Below are 24506 nucleotides of genomic sequence, written 5' to 3' on the forward strand. Positions count from 1 at the left end.
ATGTTTTCATAGATTTGTTTTTGGCTAGGGTTAAAATTTCAGATTGATCAGAGTTTCGTAAGGCTTTCTAATAAAAGGTTGAATTTGTTGTCTAAATTTTGCTATGTATTTTTTGATGAGATCCATAGTGGTTTGTCATTGATAAATGATGTAATCAATAATAGTATAGTAAAATATAGACATCTTATCCCTAGACTTGATGATATTTTTAATGAGTTGCATGAATCTTGTATATTTAGTAAAAATGATTTTAAAATTAGTTATTATCAAATTAAAATGAAAGAAAAGGGTGAAGGGAAAAATAACTTTAAAACTAAATATGGATTGTTTAAATGGTTAGTCATGTTGTTTAGTCATACTATTATACATAGTAATTTAATGATATTGATGAATCAATATCGTGTGCATTCATAAGTAGCTTTGTTGTTGATTACTTTGATGATATTTATAATAAGAATCTAGGTGAGTATATTGAGTATTTATGATTTTTTTAATATGTTATAAAAAATTTGTTATGTGCTAATCTATTAAATTTGAAAAATTATTCACCATTTAAAATAGTTTATGGTTTAACTCTATTACATTTGATTTCTTTACTTGTTGATGAAATGGTTAGATTTGATAGCAATAGAAAAGCACATGTGATGAAAGCATTATTTAGGAAGGTATGACAACATGTTGAGAAAAAGAATAAGAAGTAAGCATTCCAAGAAAACAAAAGATGAAAAGGGGTTGTCTTTGAATCAAGAGAATGGGTTTGGGTTCAAATGCACAAAGAGAAATTCCTAGACATAGAAAATCAAAGTTGATGCTTAGAGGAGATGGTTCATTCAGGATCCTTGAAGGAGTCAATGCCTACAAAGTGGATCTAAAAGGTGAGCATAATGTTAGTGTTATGTTCAACGTTTATGATCTTTTTTTGTTTGGTGTAGGAGATGATTTGAGGTCAAATCGTTTTTAGAAGAGAGAGAACGATGCGATACTAATTATGACATCAAAGGTTCCATTAGAAGTGTCCATCAGGAGTGTCCACTAGGTCTATTCTAAGTCTTAAAATAAAGTGGATCCAAGAGGAGTTCGATGGACTAAGTTAAGAGACTTGAGTTAAAAATGTTCAAATTTGTCACTCTAGACCTTTGTCTACTTTTTAGGTCATAAATAGAGCTACAAAAGGACTTTGGATGCAATTCTAATTGAGTTGGGAACTAGACATTTGTACCTTTCCAATGATATACTTTAAGCCCGCTAATTTATTTAGATGAGAGTGAACAATGTGTTTAAAGTTGGAGCAAAGTGTTAAAACAAAAAATGCATTGTTTCCTTAATAGTTATGGATTTCATTCACTACAAAAAGTCCTTAATACTATTAGAAACTTATATGATAGTCTTTGGCTTACTAGTCTTTCAATGATTTCATATCAAACAAGAAGAATTAATTGGTCAAAACTTATTTCTTATTTTACAAGGCATCAGACTTTTGTTTGGCAAGAATTCTTTAACAGTTATTTCTCTTTAGTATTTTTCACTATCATTTGCGATGAAGGGTGAAAATAATCTTAGACTATTTATTTATATTATTTTAAACCTCATTTTAATTAGTTTGGGTTTTATTTAAATTGGATACATTTCTGACCCATTAGTTTTAGGGTTTACATATAAATACTCTTATATAAAAAAATTTATTCAGTTGGTGAATTTTACCTACAAGCGGTCACATATAGTGAAATGTCTCTTTGTATGGTTAAATGATTCACATACTAAGTTCTTAATTGAATTTACAAACATTTTGAAGGATTGATAAACTTCATTATGATTTATACTTCTTGTTCGCGTCTCGTTATAGACGTGGGGTGTGGGTGATCAATTGCATATAAATTTAGTTCTTAAAGGTAAGGTTGTTATTGGGTTGAGTTGTAAACTTTCTTTAAACTTCAAAGTAAAAATCTAAAGGACAATTATGTATCACCATAATGATGGTTGGTGGTTTGGTTGGTGAATAGAGGGAGTAATGGAAGATGAGGGTAGCTAAGGTTCTTTTATTAAATGTCGGCAACATGGTACTAATAGTGTCACCTACTCTACGCCATCCTCTAAACAACAATAATGGCATCCTACACGAGTGACAATCTCTCATTTCCTCCAACCATTGTACCTCTCTCTCTCTCTTCCTTGAAGAGCCTGACATCCCATGTCCATTGTAATTAAATCATTGGTAACAATGCTAACAACCATTAAACTAGACAATGGTGACGACTCCAACTTCTATCTTTGATGGCCTAGTCTCATAACAACACCAATAACCAATAACAATGGGAAAAACCAGATCAAGATAAAGATAGAATGAAGGGAAAAAAGACTAAATATTTAAAAGCCTTGATCTCTTTCTTGAAAGACTGTGAATGTGCGTTATATATACCATTATAACAAAGGAAGAGATATTTATCCAATCCACTAGGTGGCAGTCAATATTGGTTATGACATGTGATCATAACATGCTGGCGGTAACGGTGGATGTGGGTACACATGCTGCTACTATTCTAAAATCTTCTAGTGTTATTCTTGAGGCTTCAACAACTTTAGTCAATTTCCTCTAATTCAGAAGATTGATTTCAAAATTTTGATAATTATTCTTTTGATGAACCATTAGGATGTGTTTTATGTTGATATTTGGATAAATGGTTGAAATGTTAGGTAGATAATGATGAGAATGGTTATGTAAATATGTATAGTTGTGAGAAGATAATGTCGTCTGATTTGTGTTGTGGTGATGAGTTAGGTATGTGTGGGTGATGCATGATTTTTTAGCTTGTGTGTAGAGCAAATGGATGAAAAAATTATTATCGGTTTGTGTTTATTTGTATCATGACAAAGTATCTAAAAACAACTAATTTTTTTGCATGATTTAGCATTTTGTAGAATTCATTGCCTAACATTTTACAAAGAAAAACAAAACATTATGTGTTAGCATATTTTCAAAAAAATAAAATAAAATAAAATTTGCTTACATTTTTAGACCTAATAGTAAGTTTATTAAGCCTATTATAAGCTTGACCCAGATTAAAAGGCCCATTGGGCCTATGTTCTAAAAAAATCTAAAATTTATTTTTTTATATATAAAGCAAGGAAAAAAAGATAATAATAATAATAATAATGGAATTAATTTATGCCTATGTTAATTTTCATTTGATAAAATGATAGGATTTTTTTGAATGAGTAGGCTAAAGCATATTTTTACCATCCATACATGTCCAACATCCATTTTAAAACCCAATAAAAAATGTTTTGTTATTCACTTTTAATATTTAAATACATGGACTTATAGTGAGTCAATACTTTGATATTATAAGAAATAGTCATTCACCATAATTTCCTCAAAACAAAATAACGATGAAATTCTCACTTAAGAGTAAAACTAGTTTTTCAGAAATACTCACCAACTAGGGATATTTTCAATGCAATATTCCATAACAGTAGAGTTACGAATATGACTTGAGTATTTGATGTTATGAGGTGCCCTAGAAAATAGATAAACCTCTTTGAGGCACCTTTCATATACCTTTCTTAGGATTTAGGATGGGTTTTATAGACCTCACATATCATACTAATACATTTATGAATAAAACTTGAGTTATGATATGAGATGACCACCTTAGAGTTGTCAACTTATCAAACATCTGAAAATGGCAAAAATCAACAAAACTTTTAGAAATGATAGGTGTTGAACTTTTAACTAAGGTTTAACTCATATTCGCCTAATAGTTTAAACACAATAAGACCTAGAAATTTAAGACAAGACAAACAATGAAGCTCACCATAGGTAAGATACTTTAAGGGTAATAATATCTTTTCTTTAACATAATTAGTTCCTTATCATATATTTTTAAAGACCAGTTAGGGTTTTTAGTGACCATAATACTAGATGGCGACTCCTTTTTTCATAAGATTAGACCTTTCCCCCCTCTCACACATAAAAAGACTCCTTTGTTATGGATTTTGAGGAAATATGGTTGGCCACAGTGATGTCGGGTGTGAAAATGTTAAAGAGGCAAATGAGTTTTAGTTAGAGAGATATTTTTTATTCTTAATTTAAATCATTTAGATATTTTTGGGTATATCTTCTAAATGCTTTTGTTTTTTTATTAAATAAATAACATTAAAAAAATGTTAGATTTTTTTGTTGAAATTAAACATATTAATAAGAAAGGAAAACTTTTACTAGAAAATTATTTTGTTGCAATATAGTTAATAATTATTACTCTTCATATAAAAAATATTTGTGACATATAATTAAGTCAAAAAAAATTAAAAGGCCCTTAGCAACACTTGATCATATATCTTTATTTATAGTCATTTTTCAACTTTACAACTTACTTTTTAGTTAGCGTTAAGGTTTCTTTTAGCATTTATCGATGCATATAATCTTTATCTTTTTTATTAAACGTATGCATCAGATATAAAGTTCATGATTAAAAAATTTCTTGCTACTAGAAAACATATTTGTAATTCCTAGACATTATTTTTTTAACTTTAAAAAGATTATAGTTCAACATGCATTGTAACGTAGGCCAATTATCTAAATAAAATCTAAATCCATCATTGATGGGCCATTACGACCTTGTTTAAGTAGCCAACTAGGTATGTTTCCCTAAGTTTCTTCTCTTCTAATTGAATTACCAACATCTTTTCATATTGAGCAACATCATTATAAGGGTGTAGATATTAAAATATTTGGTTCTTATCAACCATTTATAAGGTTTTACTACATCCCTTTCATAATTAACTTATTACACTTTTACTCTATTATTGCAGTGCACTTAGTTTTTAGAGTTTTGGAATGAAGAACATAGATTTCTATGGTTTCTTCTAGTTTTTGGACTATCTCAGTTAAGTTGCTTAGTGTTACCTTTGGTTTAATTTGCTAAGAGTTCTCATAAAAACAAGTTACCATCTCTTCATAATTATTGATAAAAGTTAGGTGGAAGTGTAGAGAACCAATGAAAGGTAGTTCAGGTTAGTGATGAACCAATTAACCTCAGCTTCATAAAAGGTTTAGCAGCACCATCACCATACCGATTAGTAAACTTGGCAATGTATTTCCTTATCGACTGGTTATCATACCAAGAAAATTGTTTAACATTAATTATCTTGATTTTTTAAGGAGTTTGATACAGTTTATTAATGTACTTAGGATATGAAGAATTACATACACACACACACATGTCCAACTTTCTAAACCTATCAACCTTAGATGTTGGGTTAACTCAATGCTATCAATTGTTCTTTTTGGTTGCTGACTAATAATTGGTGCTTGAAGGTTTGAAATTGACATGTTAAAAGACAACTTGTTGGGGATTAAGTTACAAAATCAACCATGGGTCATGATTGACCAGAAGTCATGATCAATCAAGGAAAAATGATCAACCACGGCAACAAAAGTTCATGTAATCATCTAGAAGGTTAAGTCCTTTTCATAGTAGGAATTATAAATAGATTAAATTAATCAATATTGTAAATGTTGTCTTCTAGCAAGGTAATCTTAATCTTCCTATAACTAGAAACCTATTGTCTACCAATAAGTAAGTAAAAATGCCTAGTTGCTTACTTAAATAAGGTTATAATGGCCATTCAATTATTGACATCAATAGTAACTAATAAAAGGTCATGAAATTTAAAGTGATTGATGCATATAAAAGATACTTAGGCCCTTTTTTTTAAAGTAATAATAGAAGTAGCTACTCCTAAATTAGAAGGACTTCTTAGTTAAGAAAAAATACATCAAACAAGGTCTGATTGACCATGATAAAGATTGGTGTTAGTCATTAACTTGGCTTAATAAGATCAAGATATAAAATAGCCTTCAATCATCATGACATCATTCCTATAAGGATTATCGATTAATCAATTATTGCTAATATCCAACAGAGATGAAATAATACACAAAGTAGTACAAACTTTATAGTTGAAAATGTACTTAGCAATGTGGATATGGTTAAACTAACCTTTTATATAAGGGATGCAATGAAATATGAGATTTCTAAAAAAACTAAGGAATCGACTTGAAGATCACAAGTATGGAAATGCTCCATATGTATATTGTTTGTACTTTAGGCTATTATTGATTTATAACTTAAAATTTTTATTGTTGATTCTTAATTACATAAAAAAAATGAGTTGTTTATTGAATAAAACAATTAAAAAGTCTATATTACACAAAGTTATTCAAGAAATCAATCGCATTCCTTATTTGAAATAATTTATTGGCTAACATGCAATATATGATCAATATTTTTTGGTGTAAGTCTTATTTGAAATAGTTGATTGACAACCATATCATTCATGGTTGGCATTTTAGGTTATAGCATTCATTAACCATGTCATATATACTTAATTTGTTTGATCAATATCTATACTAATATGACGACGAAATATTCCTTCATTTAGTCTAGAAATAAAGAAATATAAGGGTATTATTCACACTAAAAATAAATATCTACGTGTCATCTATAAAACAATATTTGTTAACAAGAAATCAAGAAAAGAAAAGTTGAAATCGATAGTTAATGGTGAAATCGACCAAGGATCATAATTGGCTAGGAGTTATGATCGATTAAGAGAAAGTGATCGATCATGGTAATAAGAGTTAGTGTAATAAACCAAAAGGTTTTATCCTATTCGGAATAAGAGTTCTCAATAAATTAAATTGATTAATGTTTTAGAATAGTTAGAACTTATACGATTATTAGAAAAGAGATAAAATATAGTTCAATTTATATTAGGACTTATTGTGTAATCTTTTTATATGATATGAATATTTTTATGTAAGATTAGATTTAAGTATTTACGTAAAATTCTAACACTCTAACAATATAAATAGGTCATACCGGCTATTAAAAATAATGACAAGCCCCAAATATTCAATTTTTATAATTTATTTATCTTTTATCCTATAGTGTTTTTCTTTTGCTTTATTTTAAGGGTTTTTTTTCCTTTCAAGAACATTTAGATTTATGCACTTCCTTTCTTCAAACTCTTTTTTCTTTGCTTGATGATGCTTCTTATAAAATATTTCTCTTTCTTAGGGTTCAGGATCTAAAACCCTATTTATTATTTTATAGAAATAATTGTCGTCTCATCACAGTTCAAGTCTTAAGTAAAAATTAATTGTCAATATAATGATTGGCATGCCCAATGAGATAAGATTCAATATTTATTATATTAATTAGCAATCATGTCATTTTTCGTAACATCATTGTTTCTACCAATTACTTGTGAGTATGTTGGTGTTTTTATGACTCCAGTATAGTATCATGGTTACCTTTTTATGGGATTTAATGACATGATAAAATGGTCATAACCAGTTTAACAATACTAAAGTTCGTTGATCATATAAATATACTGAAATATTAAAGTGTTCCAAATTAGATATGATAATTACAAAAAAACAAAACAAGAGGAAAAGACAAAAAACCTATTGGCCAAAGGTAAAGACAATTTCAACGCAATGACACTTAGGTAATTTAATTGTGCACATGAAAAGAAAAGAACTAATATACTCTTGTCCAAGGTTATTTGTGGTTTGTTAATAAAGGCAAAATTGTCATTCTTCTACTTCAATCCATAATGCAAATGAGTGTATGTGAACAATAATTAATGTGTAGTAAAAAGGAGCTCTTTTAGTTTTTTTAGGTCGTGTTTGTTTTGCGATGACATCATGTTTTTAAAAAAACTTGATTTTTTTTGTTTTAAATTAATTTTTTTTATAATTTTGGATGTTTTAGTGTGTTGATATTAAAAATAATAATAAAAATATTATTTTAATATATTTTCAAATAAAACATTTTAAAAAATAATCATTTCTAGTATACTAAACAATCTCTTCATTGTTAAGAAAAGTAGTCACAACCCATTACTTCCAAAAACATTAAAAGTTTATGATTCCAGTTACCCTTTTATGGGATTTAATGACATAATAAAATGGTCAAAATCAGTTTAACAACACTAAAATTTGCTGATTATATAAAATGTTGAAATACTAAAGTGTCCCAAATTAGATATGATAATTACAAAAAAAACAAGGGGAAAAGATAAAAAAATCCCTTGACTAAAGGTAAAGACAATTTTAACGCAATGATACTTATGTAATTTAATTGTGCATATGAAAAGAAAAAGACTAATATACTCTTGTCCAAGGTCATTTGTGCTTTGTCAATAAAGATAAAATTATCATTCTACTACTCCAATCCATAATCCAAATGAGTGTACGTGAACAACAATTAATGTACAGTAAAAATAAGCTTTTTTAGTTTTTTTAGGTTGTATTTATTTTTGTAATGACATCATGTTTTTAAAATATCTTAATATTTTTATTTTAAATTAATTTTTTTATAATTTTGAATTTTTTAACTTGTTTATATTAAAAATAAAAAAATTATTTTAATATATTTTTAAATAAAAAAAAAAATTTTAATATTTTTTTTTAAAAAAATATTTTTAAAAATAATTATTGCGAATATAGCAAACAATCTCTTCTCTTCATTGTTAAGGAAAGTAATCACGGCCCCTTACTTCCAAGAAAGTTTAAACACTGCAAAGTTTTCAAACAGTATATAAATTCAAAATAAGTTGCCACGTTTCCTTCCCCCCACGAAATTTGACTCCCATTTCCTTCTTTTTTTTTTTAAAAAAAAAAATAAACCCAACAACCATTGAAATTAATAAATTGGTATAATTACAAAAAAACCCCGAAAAAGTAAATCAAAATTAAAATCCACCCTCCCCCAAATTTTTATTTTAGGGTTTCAAGCCGACCCGCCAAATCCTCTCCAGCTTGTTTTTCTTTTTCTATTTTTTCCCTTAAACGACGGCATTATTTTTGTGAATCGGATTCTGATCCGGATCCTCATTGTTGATTCGGATCCTAACAATGGCGTCGCCGCCGCCATCGCCACCGCCGTCTGCTTCCATCACCAGATCGGAGCCTCCTAAGGACTCTCCGGTACTCTCTTTCTCCCAATTGATGAACATTGTTTTCGGTAGCGATGATTCGTTCGATTATCTATTTATAATTTTTTCTTTTGTTTGTTGATTTCTTAATACAGCAGAGAGAATGAGTCTTATTTATAAATGCATTTTGTGTGTTAGCCTTAATTTTCTGGTGCATTTATATTGATAATTTTGATTGTAAGTAATTTTTGAACAATTTGTGGTTCAAAACTTAAATTTGATTCAAAATATTGTAAAATCCTTGCAATGTATGTCGCTGCACTAGCCTTGGAGCTCCAGTCCGGTCCACCTTTTTTAAAAAAAAATAATATTTTGGTTTCTGTAGTGATTTTTACATTTTTTGTTAGATTTTAATGGGTTATTTTGAGGTAATTTATATTTCATGGTTGTGATTGGACCTCCAATTTTTTCTTGGTTGCTTTTAGTGATTTTCCCCATTTTAGTTACTATATGATGCCATTTATGGTTGTAATTAGAATGGACACTGATGGCTTTTTATTTTTATTTTTTTTAATAGATGATAAAGTCTAATCAGGAGACCACTCTTGCAAGCGAAGAGGTTTTATTAGTTATTGAATCGTTAAAGAAGCAAGTTGCAGCTGACCGATGCGTTTATGTTATGGTACATTCTTTTGATATCATACTAATATTCTATATGTATGAAATTCTTTCTTTTGGGTCCTGTATTCGAAACTCAGTTCATTTAACATTTTTTTTTATTTTGCTTTCAGAAAAGGATGGAAGAGAACAGACAAAAGTTGGTTGGCATTACAAACCACCTCGATAAGTTGTCAAAGGAAAGGAAGAACAATTGGATTAGCGGTACTGACAACAGTATAGATTTATTTACAAAGAGGCAAAACGATGCACTCAGTATGCATGGTGGTATTGACTCGACTAATGTAGATAAGGATAGCCATGGCTCTGAAGAAGATGGTCATGCTTCCACTGCAGTTCTTTTGGGTTCCAGTATTCCAGTGAAGAATGCAGTACGGCCTATTAAGCTACCTGAAGTGAATAGATTACCACCTTATACATCATGGGTTTTCTTGGACAGGTATGTTTAGATTATTCCGTATTTAGTCTTCGTTTTACTGGAATGGTATTTGGTCATTTGTGGATTTTGAGTTTTGAATATCTCTTTCTTTCTGTTTTGAAATATGTTCTTGATTCTTACAGTTATCGTCTTCGTTTTACCCATTTCTAATTTGCTGTGTTGATTTTGGTTTAGTAATTTATGATGGTCTTGGTGTAGAAATCAAAGAATGACAGAGGATCAATCAGTGGTTGGTCGAAGGAGAATTTATTATGACCAAAATGGGGGTGAAGCACTAATCTGCAGTGACAGTGAAGAGGAAATAATTGATGAAGAAGAGGGGAAGAGATATTTTGTAGAATCTGAAGATTATATTCTGCGGTTGGTATAATCATGTTATCTATTGTGATGTATTAATTCTATTTTTTTCCCTTAAAACTTTATGCAGTAATGAGGTTGATTGGTGCTGAAGGTCTTGCATTCAAATCTTTTGAATGCAAGAAAATAATTTTGTTCAGAGTGAGAGCTCCCTGCAAACTTTATCTCCATCCTAAAGAAAAGAAAATATACCTTTACATTGAATAGAACAGCCTGTGACCTTTATCTGGAGCATTAATGGTGCCAAATGCTGTAAAATAAATGCTCATAGCCATGTCAAGAGTATTGATGAGCTGTATGTTGATTGAGCCACTGACTTTTGACAAGTTGTTTCTATTGTTCTGCAATGTAACTCATATATGTTCAATGCAATTTAGCGATAAATGCTAAAAAGGAACAGGGATAACTATGTGAACTGCTTGTCACAGAAACCTTGCATATTCAAACATTTGATTGTCTCCTAATTCAATGTAAATTATGTCCTCATGCTTTTTAGTTATGTTTTATATGCTTTTGTACTGGATCCGGAGTAAAGGTGTTTTTTTCTGGGGGTTAAGAATTTTTTTTTGCCAGGATGACAATCAAAGAAGCTGGTTCATCTGATCCAGTGGTGGAATCACTAGCTCATTGTTTTTCTAGAAGCCCTAGTGAAGTGAAGGTATGCATTTGTGTGAGAGGGCTCTTTTGAGTAATTAGGAGAACGTGTCATTGTGAGACTATTTTATATGTCTTTGCTTCTTCAATTGAAGGATCCATATAGTTTTTATTCTACCAGTCTTCCCCATTATTATAATATCTAATGAAAACTGGTCATGGTGTAAGCTTGGTCCAGCCGTTTCCCATTTGCTTTTTGCTTGCTTTACACAGATATGAAACACCATCAAACATCTTATACAGGCAAGATTTGAGGTTCTTAAGAAGGAAGAGAAGGCTGTGGAGGATTCTAAGAATAAAGATATTGAAGCACAAACACTGAATTCTTTCCTTGTTAAAGATCTTGAAGCTGCTTTGGATTCGTTCGACAACCTATTTTGTCGCAGATGCCTTGTAAGTATCATTCTTGGACTCTGTCCAATGTTGTGTTCTTCTTGTTTTGCCCCTGTTACTATATAACTTCCTCGTTTCCTGTTGGTAGGTATTTGATTGTAGATTACATGGATGTTCGCAGGATCTTATCTTCCTTGTAAGTGTAAGACATCAAGCTGTTAAGTTAGTATCTAGCTGGAATCTTACATGTTTTGTTGACATGCCATATTTCTAGGCTGAGAAACAATCTCCATGGAGCTATCCAGAAGACAACATAACATGTGGGTCACACTGCTACAAATTGGTATATGTTTGGTGATTTATTAATATGACTTGTTTATATTGGACATCCCTGCACAAGGATTTGGCAAAACAGTATTTAAGTGCCGTCAAATTCACTCATATCAGGTTTTGAAGTCAGAAAGAATTGCCTCAGGGATTGCTCCTCAGCATGGGGTTATTGAAGAAAATTCTATCTGTCAATCAGATGGTGCTAGGGTACCTATATCATCAAGGAAGAAAACTTCCGCTTCATCTGCCAGAAGGAACGTGAAGTCCTGCCAAAGTGAAAGTGCTTCATCAAATGCAAAAAACATTTCAGAGAGCAGTGACTCAGAGATTGGACCTCATCAGGACACCTCTCCCACTAGTCAGATATCACCTTCCAAGTCTATGCTTGTGGGGAAAGGTGGGACTTGTAAGAGGAACAGCAAGCGAGTGGCTGAACGTGTTCTAAGTTGCATGCGGAAAAGGCAGAAGAAAATGGTGGCTTCTGATTCCGATTCTGTTGCTAGTGGAGGCCTTTTGTCAATTGATTTGAAACGTAGATCCACCTCGCACAAAGGAAAGGAAGATGCAAGTTCTTCTCATAAGAATGCAAAATCTCCCACCATGGCAAGGTCTAGGAGGAAAGAATTGATGAATCAGGACAGCCACAACTTAGTGCAGGGTGAATTTCATGATGGTCTATCAAGTGAGATGGTCGCTAATCCACCTGTGACTAGCAGTGATGACACCTTGAGGAAAGAAGAGTTCATAGATGAACATAAATGTAAAAAAGAGTTAAGTGATGACAGATCTTGGAAAGCTATTGAAAAAGGCCTATTTGAGAAAGGTGTTGAGATTTTTGGCGGGAACAGGTCAGGGGGTGCATCTCATGTTTATTCTTGTTAATTTTGTTACAGTTTACTTGTTTGTTGAATATTTTTTTTTTTTGATATTTTAGAAGAGTGATGGTTTTGACTGTGTGTAATGTTTGCTGTGACCATTTAGGTTAGAAGGTACTTTACTTAATTCACCTATGGTAAATAGGTTTTACATTTTCACTGTGTTAATGTTTTGTTTTCTTCTAATTTGTTTTAATAAATGAAAGTAGTACAGAGATATCACCAAGGGATTAAATCCATGAAAGACTGAAACTGAAAACTTTGTTAAATTAGGAATGCATAATAATGCTTTCTTTTATTTAAGACTTAAGAGATTTATCAGATTCCTTGAGTTAAAAGTAGTTCAGAATTAGTGCTTCATAAAATGGAGATAGATAAACAATAACCACTACTGGGCTATTACCTTGTAATCACTTACGAATTGTACTAACTGGTGGGTTGAATTATCCTGAAAGTGATTGCAGTGAGATTTGGAGATTCTTTTCTAAACTAACGCATGTACTTCTTGTGATGTGTGCCTACATAATGCATGTGCTCATTTTGCATTTTGCATTTTGCTTGCCTTGATTTTTTTACAAATACTAATGTAACTGTTTGAATGAAATATATGGTCCCATGTGTTGAACAGCCTTTACCGCTGACCCTTCCTAGAATTACACTGTAATGATCTTACTGATACCTTTTTCATATTGCTCTGAGTAGAACTGCTGTTGTTTTGTCAATTTTGTCTAAAGTTTGTTTTTGTTTTCCATGACAGTTGCTTAATTGCTAGGAACCTTTTAAATGGTTTAAAAACATGCTGGGAGGTTTTTCAATACATGACTCGCTCTGAGAATAGGCTAGCATGCGAAGCAGGTGATGCTGGAACTCTTGGTGAAGGGTACTCCAAGTTTGATTTCAATGGAACAATGGTTAGAATTTTGCTTCTTGTATATGACTATGCTTTCATTAACATGTGAGTGAGTCTTAACCACCCCTCATTTTTTGTCTGGGTATTGAACTGCATATCAGGTTAAGAATGAAGCAAGAAGGAGATCAAGATTTTTAAGGAGAAGAAGTAAAGTTCGTCGCTTGAAGTACTCTTGGAAATCTACTGCTTACCATTCTTTTAGGAAGCGGATAACTGAAAGAAAAGATCAACCTTGTCGTCAGTATAATCCATGTAGTTGTCAAACTGCTTGTGGAAAGCAGTGCACTTGTTTGCTAAATGGCACATGTTGTGAGAAGTATTGCAGGTGAGCCTTCCTTTAACACCTCATTGACATCAAGATTTATGGTGTTTGTATATCCTTTGTTTATCCCCCATTTTTTTCAGAAATGAGAATTCAATAAAATTTGGTTTATTGTAGGGCTTCATTAGAGTTTTCTCTTGTAGAGCTTCATTCCTTGCCAGCTTAACCAAATATGGGGCCTTAGATTTAGATGTTTGAGCATGTGTCTGTTCATGTGTGCATGTGTATGCATATTGATGCTTCGATGAATACTCTTATCTAACCTTTACTTACTCCTCTAGATGTCCTAAGAGTTGCAAGAACCGATTTAGAGGCTGTCATTGTGCTAAAAGTCAATGTAGAAGTCGTCAATGTCCATGCTTTGCTGCTGACAGGGAATGTGATCCAGATGTTTGTAGGAATTGTTGGATCAGGTGAGTTGGTACTCTCGCTCCTTTTTTTTTTGTTCTAGTTAATGCTTTCATCAACTGTATATTTCTAGGCTAATTATTTCACCTAGCTTTGTCTGTGTACTGTACATTATCATAACTGTACAAGATTGTGAAATTTTTCTTGATAATTGTGCTTGGGAATTAATGAAGTGCATGTTTGTAAGTAATGAATTTGTTTCCACATATATTCAAGATTGGATTGCAAAGGATTGAGATTTCCATAAAGTTGCTTCAGGTTGCCAAACTTTTGACTTTTTTATGGGGTTGATTCGGTTGAAAATATATTGAGTTTCAAACAATTTAGAGGTGGTAATTGTGTCTTCTAAAAGTCACCCTTTTGTTTGTTCAAGAGGCTGTATCCCACAGGCCCTGAACTGGGAGTTTTCCTTTATCAAAGACTTTGGACTTCCAAGCGGTAAGGGTCCAAATTTTAGTTCGAAGTCCATACATTCTATTACCCACCACTGCCCCCATGCTAGAATTTACCAACTTCAGTGCCTCCAAGCTGGCACCATATCCTCTCTTTCCCTCTGTGCTTGGGAAAATGCTATTATTATTTCTGTCAGATTAATATCATTTGGTATACTTATGAAAAGTCATCCTTCACAGGGTTCATAAAATAATGTTTTGTGTATTAATTGCCAGAAATATATCTATTCTTTTCCTCACTTTTCTTGCACTACTATCTATCATTTACCAGCTTCAGTGCCTCCAAGCTGGCACCATATCCTCTCCTTCCCTCTTTGTGCTTGGGAAAATGCTATTATTATTTATGTCAGATTAATATCATTTGGTATACTTATGAAAAGTCATCCTTCACAGGGTTCATAAAATAATGTTTTGTTTATTAATTGCCAGAAATATATCTATTCTTTTCCTCACTTTTCTTGCACTACTATCTATCATTTGAGCTGTTTAGTTTTTCTTTTGCAGTTGCGGTGATGGTACTCTCGGTATTCCCAGCCAAAGGGGCGATAATTATGAATGCAGAAATATGAAGCTTCTTCTTAAACAACAACAGCGGGTAGTGACACTTTTATCCTTTTATCATCTTTCATTGTTTGATATTTAGAGATAGGTGCACACATTTGAATTTTCATATCTCTTAGGTGTCCGGCATTTGAAGTAATCTGATAGTGCGTTGATTTGTGAAGTTCTCTTGTAAACAGTACTATGCTTCTATTTGTTCATTATAGAAATCTGCTTACTGTATTCATGAGTGCCCATAATGCGGAAATTACTCTTCTGGCTTGCTTTTCAGCTTGTGTCTTAGATTTGTGAAATTGACGTAGTTTTTCTTTATGGCTAGTTTTTCTTTATGGCTTGACTGAGGTGGAAGATGATAATAAAATTTAGTGGACTGAAATATGAGGTCTCTTTCATACAGATTTATGGCATACTCTACACACTGCTCGTTATGTGTTGGCTGTAAAACTCGGAGTGTTCTAGGAAGAGTATAGAGTTTATCAAAATAAAAATAGCATATATTGATAGTTTGTGAACTCAGGAAGTAGAGGCATAACTGTCTATGAAATTGATGAAAATGAAGCATGTGAGAAGGCAAAACTAAGGAATATTATCCTCTTAAAACCAGCCATTAACTTAATGGGTTGCTCCACGTCATCAGATGTTCAGTTTTTTTTTAGATTCCCACATCAACCAAGGTGTAAATCAGTGCTTTCAAACAACGGACATTTGATGGGGGGCATTTGTCGAGCTGCTTACATTTTCTATCTTTCTTGTTCTATGAATAGGTTTTACTTGGAAGATCTGATGTATCAGGCTGGGGTGCTTTCTTGAAGGTAATATTCCTGATGGACTACATAATAAGGGATAACTGTCCTCTTAAATCCTTTTCATCCCATGTGGTTTTTGAGATTAATCACAAGTCATTTGGGATAAAACCTAGAGATTTATTTACTTGTTTTCTCTTATGAATAATATGTGCCCCCCTGCAGAATAGTGTTGGCAAGCATGAGTACCTGGGTGAGTACACTGGTGAGCTGATTTCACATAGGGAAGCAGATAAGCGTGGGAAGATATATGACCGTGAAAATTCATCATTTCTCTTCAATCTCAATGATCAGGTACGAATCGTTATGCTGCTTTAAAATCTTAAACGAGGATTCATCCATCATCTTTTGTTGTTTCTCTGACACCGAGATTTGTTTCTTGCAGTTTGTTCTTGATGCATACCGGAAGGGTGACAAACTAAAGTTTGCCAACCATTCTCCCGACCCTAATTGCTACGCTAAGGTATCCACTTTGACTACTGTAGCTCACAGTCTATCTGATAGATTTAAGATTAATAGTGTGGCTAAAGACAGCTGGAACACGTTCAAGATTTTTCCACTGTTTCCTCACTTTCAACCATTGCACTGTAGGTCATAATGGTTGCCGGGGATCACCGAGTGGGCATATTCGCCAAAGAACGAATTAATGCCGGGGAGGAACTTTTCTATGATTATCGTTATGAGCCAGACAGAGCTCCTGCCTGGGCTAGGAAGCCTGAAGCATCTGGATCAAAAAAGGAAGATGGTAGTCATTCAAGTGGCCGTGCAAAGAAGCTTGCTTAATATGGCACCTACTACGTACACATCCTCAATTCAAAACTTTTGTCAATTCTTTTATCATTCTCACTGACTGTAGGGGATAGGTTCATGATCAATCATTTTGTTATTGGAGAGGCCATTGTCATCTCCACCATAACCTAACTAAATTTTATTCCTCAATTAACATTTATTCCAAGGTAGACTGCATTATTTGTTACAGCAGAAAAAGAAAAGGATTAAGCTCAGTGAACTAATGACATCTAACATCGAACTATCATGTTAAAGAACTACTAGTTAAGAAGATTTATCGATCTCGTTCCGAGTTCAAATGAAAAGTAGCGACCAGCTTTTCCATGGGAGCTTGGTGTGGATGGGACATCTTGGGCCCAAGTTTGTAGGCTGGTTTATTGCATTTCGCAGGGCCATGTCTCGTTTTACTAATCTAGTGTCATCCACCAACACCAATAAGATACTTTAAAAAAATTACTAAACCGAGATTTTTTTTTTAATTTAAAGTCAAAACCAATTCAAATCAAACTAATTTCAGTTTGGTTTGATTGGATTTATGTTATTCAAAAACAGATAAAACCAAAAAAAAAAACATTCTTATCCTTTATCTCATTGTATTGATCAACAACTTAAAAGGCAGGATTTAAAGTAACCAGTGAGGGCTCTGCCCATCTTAACCAATGTTTCTCTACACTAGGTAATTCGAATACAGTTAAAGGATGATAGAGCGAGCATGGATCAGAGATGAGAGATAGCTGAGTTTGTGCTCAAGAGCACATCAATCTCTGTTGCAGCTGGTTCAATTTCTGATTTGGTAATTGTCATGGAAGTGATTGTAAACGTTCGTTGTAACATCTAAGAATTGGGAAAGGCTCGCTGAAAATATTATCATCAACAAATATCTTTCTAGGAAATTCTGAAAGATGGTAAAACCTGTGAAGATCTGAATGTTTGTTTTAATTTGGGCTAAGACAGGGAAGAGAGTGTAATATAGGAGATGAAAGATGATAGAAACCTTGGGGGATGCTACTTTTGGGTTTGATTTGGGGTTCGGACTTGGGAGAGATGAGAGGCGAAGAGAAAGAGGGGGGTATTTTGGTTTAGGATATAGAGCTGAGAAGAAAAATTGAGTATTTTGTTTTTAAGTGGTGTACCAGTTCGGTTTTTTTTTTTTTATTTTCTAATTGGTTAATTTTGTTTATTTTTTTAGTTTAGTGTTTTTATTGTTTTATCAGTTTTTCAGATTTTTTACTCATCCTTAATTATTGTTATCAAGACAAATATAAAAGAAATATTACCATTTTACCCCTACAACCAGGGTTTTAAAAGGCATAAATATGATTCTACCCTCGCAACCTATGCCTACTTATGGGTATGAGATCTAATTTTTAAAATAAAGCCCTTCTTGATATATTAAATACATGTTAATATCATAATTTATTCCCTTTCAATTTTATATATAAAAAATAAGAGTTTCATTTACAGTTAATTTATTGAGTAACTCATGATTGTCGCAAATAAAAAAAATATTTAATAATATTGAAATGAGATCTTATTTAATTTATATGATTCAGATAACACACTCATGCTCATTAAGTAATAAGCTAAAGGGTGTGGGTGATTCACTGTTCACCCACACCCAATGCATAATGTATTACAACAGTAATCCACGGTGCATTTTTTTTTTCTTAAAATTACTTTTTTTTCCAACATTTCCTTTTTTTTCTTTATTTTTTTGAAAATTATCTTTATTGATTTTATTTTTTTAATATTGAGCTGATTAAAAATTTCGCTTTGTAATTTTTTTCCTTTAAAATACTGTGGGTTACTACGGTGTTTTTCCATATGGATTTTCTGTTTCATTTTTTTATTTTTCAAAATTACTTTTGTTGATTTTGTTTTTTTAATATTGACCTGATTGAGAATTTAGTTTTGTAATTTTTTTTAAAACATTGTTGATTGCTACGGTGTTTCTCCACACGGTTTTTTTGTTTTTGTTTTTTGATAATTTTCTCCGAAATTATCTTTTTCGATTTTATTTTTTAATATTGAGCTGGTTAAAAATTACAGTTACAATATATGAGAAAAGCACTGTAACTTTCTTTGTAAATTACTGTGAATTGCTATAATGTTTTTTTCCACATTGTTTTTTTCAGTTTCTTTTGTGTTTTTTTTTGCAATATTTTTTTTCAAAATTATCTTTGTCGATTTTTTTTTTAATATTAAGCTAGTTAGAATTTAACTTTGTAATAAAGTTTAATCATGTGGGAAAAGTATTGTAGCTTTCCTCACAAAACACTGTGGATTGCTAGAGTGTCTCTCAACATGGTTTTTTTTTCTTGTGATTTTTTTTAAATTATCTCTGTCAATTTTATTTTTTTAATATTGAGCTGGTTGAGAATTACAATTACAAGTCATTACAAATAAAGCTAAATCATGTGGGGAAGCACTGTAGCTTTCATCACAAAACACTGTGAATTGCTACAGTGTTTCCAACATGGTTTTTTTTTCCTTTTTTTTCTAAAATTATTTTTGTTGATTTTTTTTAATATTGAGCTTATTGAGAATTTAGCTTTGTAATTTTTTTTCTTTAAAACACTGTGAATTGTTACAGTGTTTTCCCATATGATTTTTTCCAAAATTATCTTTACTGATTTTTTTTTAATATTAAGTTGGTTCAGAATTATAATTACAATAAAGCTAAATCATATGGGAAAAGCGTTGTAGTTTTTCTCACAAAACACTGTTAATTGCTACAGTATTTGTCTAAATAGTTTTTTTTCTCTAAAATTGTTTTTGTCGATTTTATTGGAGAAAGCACTATAGTTTTCCTCACAAAACATTGTTAATTGCTACAAAGTTTTTTCTCATGGGTTTTTTTTCCTTCTAAAATTATCTTTGTTGGTTTTTTTTTTAATACTAAGTTGGTAGAGAATTTAACTTTATTTTTTTTTTCTTTTTATTAACAAAAAAGCTAAATCATGTGGCGAAAGCACTATATCTTTCCTCACAAAATATTATGGATTGCTACAAATTATTTTGTTTAGTTTCTAAGTTTTTGATCACCAACACAACTTTTTTTTTTCTGTTATAAAATATTGGCTCCATCATATCTTTAGTTTTTATTACTTATCTAGTGCTAATTTACAATTATAACACTATTAAGTACATTTGTTTTATAAGCCCGCGACAGCGCGTGGACATGCCATCTCGTATAAGATTAAAGGAAGTAGTTAGGTGAAACATATATGACATGTTTGGATAAAGAGTTGTCACTTAACTAATCTATGAGTCATATAAAGATGTGATTGATTAAAATATGTTATCTACCTAATTTAATTTATTTTGATTTGTTGAGTTACTTGATATCATATAATTAAATAAGATCCTAATTCACTAGGAGATCTAAGCAAGATTTTCTGAATTAATAGGGATGGCTATTAATTTGTAAGAAAATTGTAGGGATTAAATTATGATTAAAGACTTTGTCTAAATTTGGTTATATATATATATATATGCATGAAACCAATACTCACTATTTTTTACATGAATAGGTTGATAGATCATCATGAGTAGCAATATGTCTCTACATGGCATACTTGATGCTAATAAATTGATTGGACCAAACTTTTTGGACTAGTATCACAATGTGATAATTTTTCAAGAAAAAAAAGGTTAAATGTTCTTGAAAATATTATTCTTTTTGCTTCTACTAAGGATGTTGATGATGAAGTTAGAAACGATTATTAGTGTCATATTGATGACGATGAACATGATACATGTGTGATGTTGGCTAGTATGTCACGTGAACTTCAAATGCAACGTAAGAATATGGATGCACATTCTATAATTATGCATATCAAAGAGTTATTTTATATGATTAGTAAGGCTGAGAGGTATGAGACCTTTAGAGAATTGTTCCATTACAATATGACAGAGAGTTTATTTATGAACACATGTTTTTTTATGATTGAAAATTATTTTTGTACGTCACATAGTAGTTTTTAGGTATTAAATACCATATGTGATTTTCACATTTATAAGAATGTGAAATAATTAAAGAGAAGTAGAAGATTGCGTAATGAAAAAATGGACCTAAATATTAGAAATGGAGTAAGAGTTGTTGCATTGGCTATAAAAACTTATTATTTAACTTTTTTTAATGAGGTGATACTAAAACTTGATAATTGTTATATTGTTAAAGTACTTTTTAGAAATATCATATCTATTTTTTACTTAGCTTTGAATGTATTTAAATTTATTATTTAGGGATAATATTGTTCCTTTCATAATAATAATGTTTATTATGGACTTGGTATTTATATAAATGATTTGTATATATTTTATTTATAAATGCTCTTATTCAATATAAATAGCAAAAAGAATAAACTATATAATCAATATTCATCATATTTATAGCATTATAGATTAGGTCATATAAATAAAACAAGAATAACAAGTTAAATATATTTTGATCATTTTAATTATGAATTATATGAAACTTGTAAAACTTGTTTATTGTGTAAGATGGTCAAAATACCTTTTTAATAGAAAAAGTGAAAGATCTAATAAATTGTTAGGTCTAATACATACAAATATATATATGGATCATACAAATATATATATGGATCAATGACAATTTGTGTCATGGGTGGATATATATATTTCATTATATTTTTTTCATGACTATTAATTATAAATATGGTTATGTGTATTTGATGAAACTCAAGTTTAAATTATTTGAAAGGTTCAAATAATATTGTTCCTTTCATAATAATAATGTTTATTATGGACTTGGTATTTATATAAATGATTTGTATATATTTTATTTATAAATGCTCTTATTCAATATAAATAGCAAAAAGAATAAACTATATAATCATTATTCATCATATTTATAGCATTATTGATTAGGTCATATAAATAAAACAAGAATAACAAGTTAAATATATTTTGATCATTTTAATTATGAATTATATGAAACTTATAAAACTTGTTTATTGTGTAAGATGGTCAAAATACCTTTTTAATAGAAAAAGTGAAAGATCTAATGAATTGTTAGGTCTAATACATACAAATATATATATGGATCATACAAATATATATATGGATCAATGACAATTTGTGTCATGGGTGGATATATATATTTCATTATATTTTTTTCATGACTATTAATTATAAATATGGTTATGTGTATTTGATGAAACTCAAGTTTAAATTATTTGAAAGGTTCAAAAAATTTAGAAATAATATTGAAAAAAAGCTAAAATGACTATTAAGATATTTCAATCACAACAAGGTAGACAATACTTAAGACAAAGATTTTAAGATTAACTAAAAGATGATAAGATTTTCTCATAATGCACACCTCTTAGAATATCATAGTATAATAGAGTTTTTAAAATGAAAAATTTCATCTTATTGAATACGATACGATCCATGATGAGTTATGTAGACCTTATTTCTTTCTAGAGGTGTGCCCTATAAATTACTATTTATCTTTTAAATAGAGTTCTAACAAAATTTGTTGATAAAAACCCATATAAGATATAAAAAAGTAAGGGTTAAATTTATCATAGTTAAAGATGTAAATATGTTTTGCTTATATGCAGCACATTGTATTTGAAAAAGCTAATAATTAAGTTAGATAAAAGTAAGTTTATGAGTTATATAAAAAAAAACATTTTGATATCAAAAAAAAGCTATTGAATATTATTTTTACCATTCCACTAAGAAAAAGATGTTTGTATAACAACATATTCCTTCTTTAGACACATAATTTTTTCTTGAAATGAGTAATGGAAGGAAAATGGAACTTGAGGATCAAGAACCATAAACTAACATTTAAATAGAACTTGAAATATGTAACATTCAACAAACACAACTCCATAGATATGGTAGGACATATTATGCATCAATAAGATATGAACTTCTCATGAAAGTTGAAAATAATAAGTTGCTCATATTTGATGAGCTTACCAACTACGGGGAACAAGTATCTAAAATGAATTTTGATAAATGGCTTGGAGCCATGAAATCTGAAATGGATTTCATGTACATCAATCAAGTATGGATTTTGGTTGATCCATCTAAAAGGATAAAACCCATTATATGTAAGTGTTTTTTAAAAGAAAGACTGACATAAATGGTAACGTATAAATGTACAAAGCTAGACTAGTTGCCAAAGGTTACAAACAAAGATAAAAAGTTTAGTATGATAAAACATTTTCGTTAATAGATATGCTAAATTCTATAAGAATTTTGCTTTCTATAACTACATGTCACGATTATGAAACTTGGCAGATATAAGTCAAAATTGCATTCTGGATGTGAATTTTCTTGAAGATGTATATATAGTGTGACCTAAAAGTTTTGAATCTAAGAAATTTGCCAATAAAGTATGCAAACTATAAAAATCCATGTACATACTTCAACAAGCTTTAAAAAGTTAGAATATCTATTTTTGTATGAGATAATTAAACAATTTTATTTTATAAAAATATCGATAAACCTTGAGTTTATAAATAGTTTAATGAAAATGAAGTAATTTTCCTAGTATTATATATAGACAACATATTATTGATAGGAAAAAAAACATATTGTTACTCTAGTCAATAAAAAAATATTTGTCTGAGAATTTTTCCATAAAAGATATAGGAGAAGCAACCTATTATATTTAAGCAATTGATTTTATTGCAAGTAAGAAATTGCTAATATATATATTCTATAGCTAATCAGTTGGTTATATAAGGCACTTTGTTCATAAAAACATATATTTTATTATTGATAAAGACATTATTTAACTTTAATATTTATTTATGTTTGATTAATAAGTTTAGAGTAAAGATAAATCTTTAAGATAAAAAAATTTTGAAATTTTTTTTATAAAATAGTTATAATTATGAAGATTCTTATTATATTAAAATATTGTTCCTAAAAATTCATAGTTCATGTTCTAATAAGACTGAACATTAATTAGAGTAATTGAGAGTGATAATATTATGTTCTTTTTCTTATAAAAAAACAATTGTTCTCATAAACTAATGTATGAAGGATACATGTAACTAATATTTAGGTGTCTGTTAAATAACAAGTACATTAAATTAATTCACATGAGGATTTCATATAAAGAAATTATATGTGTCTATGAAAAGATTCACGTGATAATTGTGTAAGTGAACCTAATGAGTCATACACATTAAAAATCATTGGTAATAAATTAAATTGAGATGATTAATCAAGTGAGACTTAGTTGTAAATAAATTTTAAAAATTAAAAATTAAATTATAATTTTCATAGAGGATTACTATTATAGACCTAGAAAAATCAAGGACTTGATTGCATAAAATTCTAATAATTGTATAAAAATAATACATGTGATATTTTTCAAAGGGTAAAGTGATATTCTGTCATTAATAGCGTTGTCATGTTTTTTCTATAAATATAATGATAGATCTCATATTCTTCTACACACTTTACATATCTCTCTCTCTCACACACACAAATCAAAAAAGTAAAGAAAAGAAAGAGTTACCTTTCAAGATGTATCAATCTTTCTCTTTTAAAAGGATTTTAGAAACCATATTTTTGTGGTTACAAATGAGTTTCTTTAGGTATTTATAACGTTTTTAAGGTGTTTTTAGATGAGATTTAATTAAAATTTAGCTTTTTAA

General features: G+C 30.2%; 1 protein-coding gene across 2 annotated transcripts; it reads left to right on the forward strand.

The window, feature by feature from the left end:
* Window positions 1–8760: 8760 nt before the first annotated feature.
* LOC133694805 (histone-lysine N-methyltransferase CLF-like) lies at window positions 8761–17020 on the forward strand. Of its 2 annotated transcripts, XM_062116506.1 has the most exons (17): window positions 8761–8995; window positions 9521–9625; window positions 9735–10060; window positions 10259–10420; window positions 10991–11075; window positions 11315–11464; window positions 11553–11600; window positions 11679–11747; window positions 11852–12582; window positions 13367–13520; window positions 13621–13844; window positions 14123–14254; window positions 15206–15296; window positions 16027–16074; window positions 16231–16359; window positions 16451–16528; window positions 16657–17020. In XM_062116506.1, exons 1-17 carry the CDS (start codon window positions 8924–8926, stop codon window positions 16846–16848), a joined length of 2796 nt encoding a protein of 931 aa, XP_061972490.1. In that variant the 5' UTR covers window positions 8761–8923; the 3' UTR covers window positions 16849–17020. The 2 variants fall into 2 exon arrangements, with proteins under 2 accessions (XP_061972490.1, XP_061972491.1); XM_062116507.1 differs by lacking the exons at window positions 8761–8995; window positions 9521–9625; window positions 9735–10060 and having other exon boundaries at window positions 10289–10424.
* The last annotated feature ends 7486 nt before the right edge of the window (window positions 17021–24506 follow it).

This window comes from Populus nigra, chromosome 5, assembly GCF_951802175.1.
Source record: "Populus nigra chromosome 5, ddPopNigr1.1, whole genome shotgun sequence".
NCBI lineage: Eukaryota > Viridiplantae > Streptophyta > Magnoliopsida > Malpighiales > Salicaceae > Populus > Populus nigra.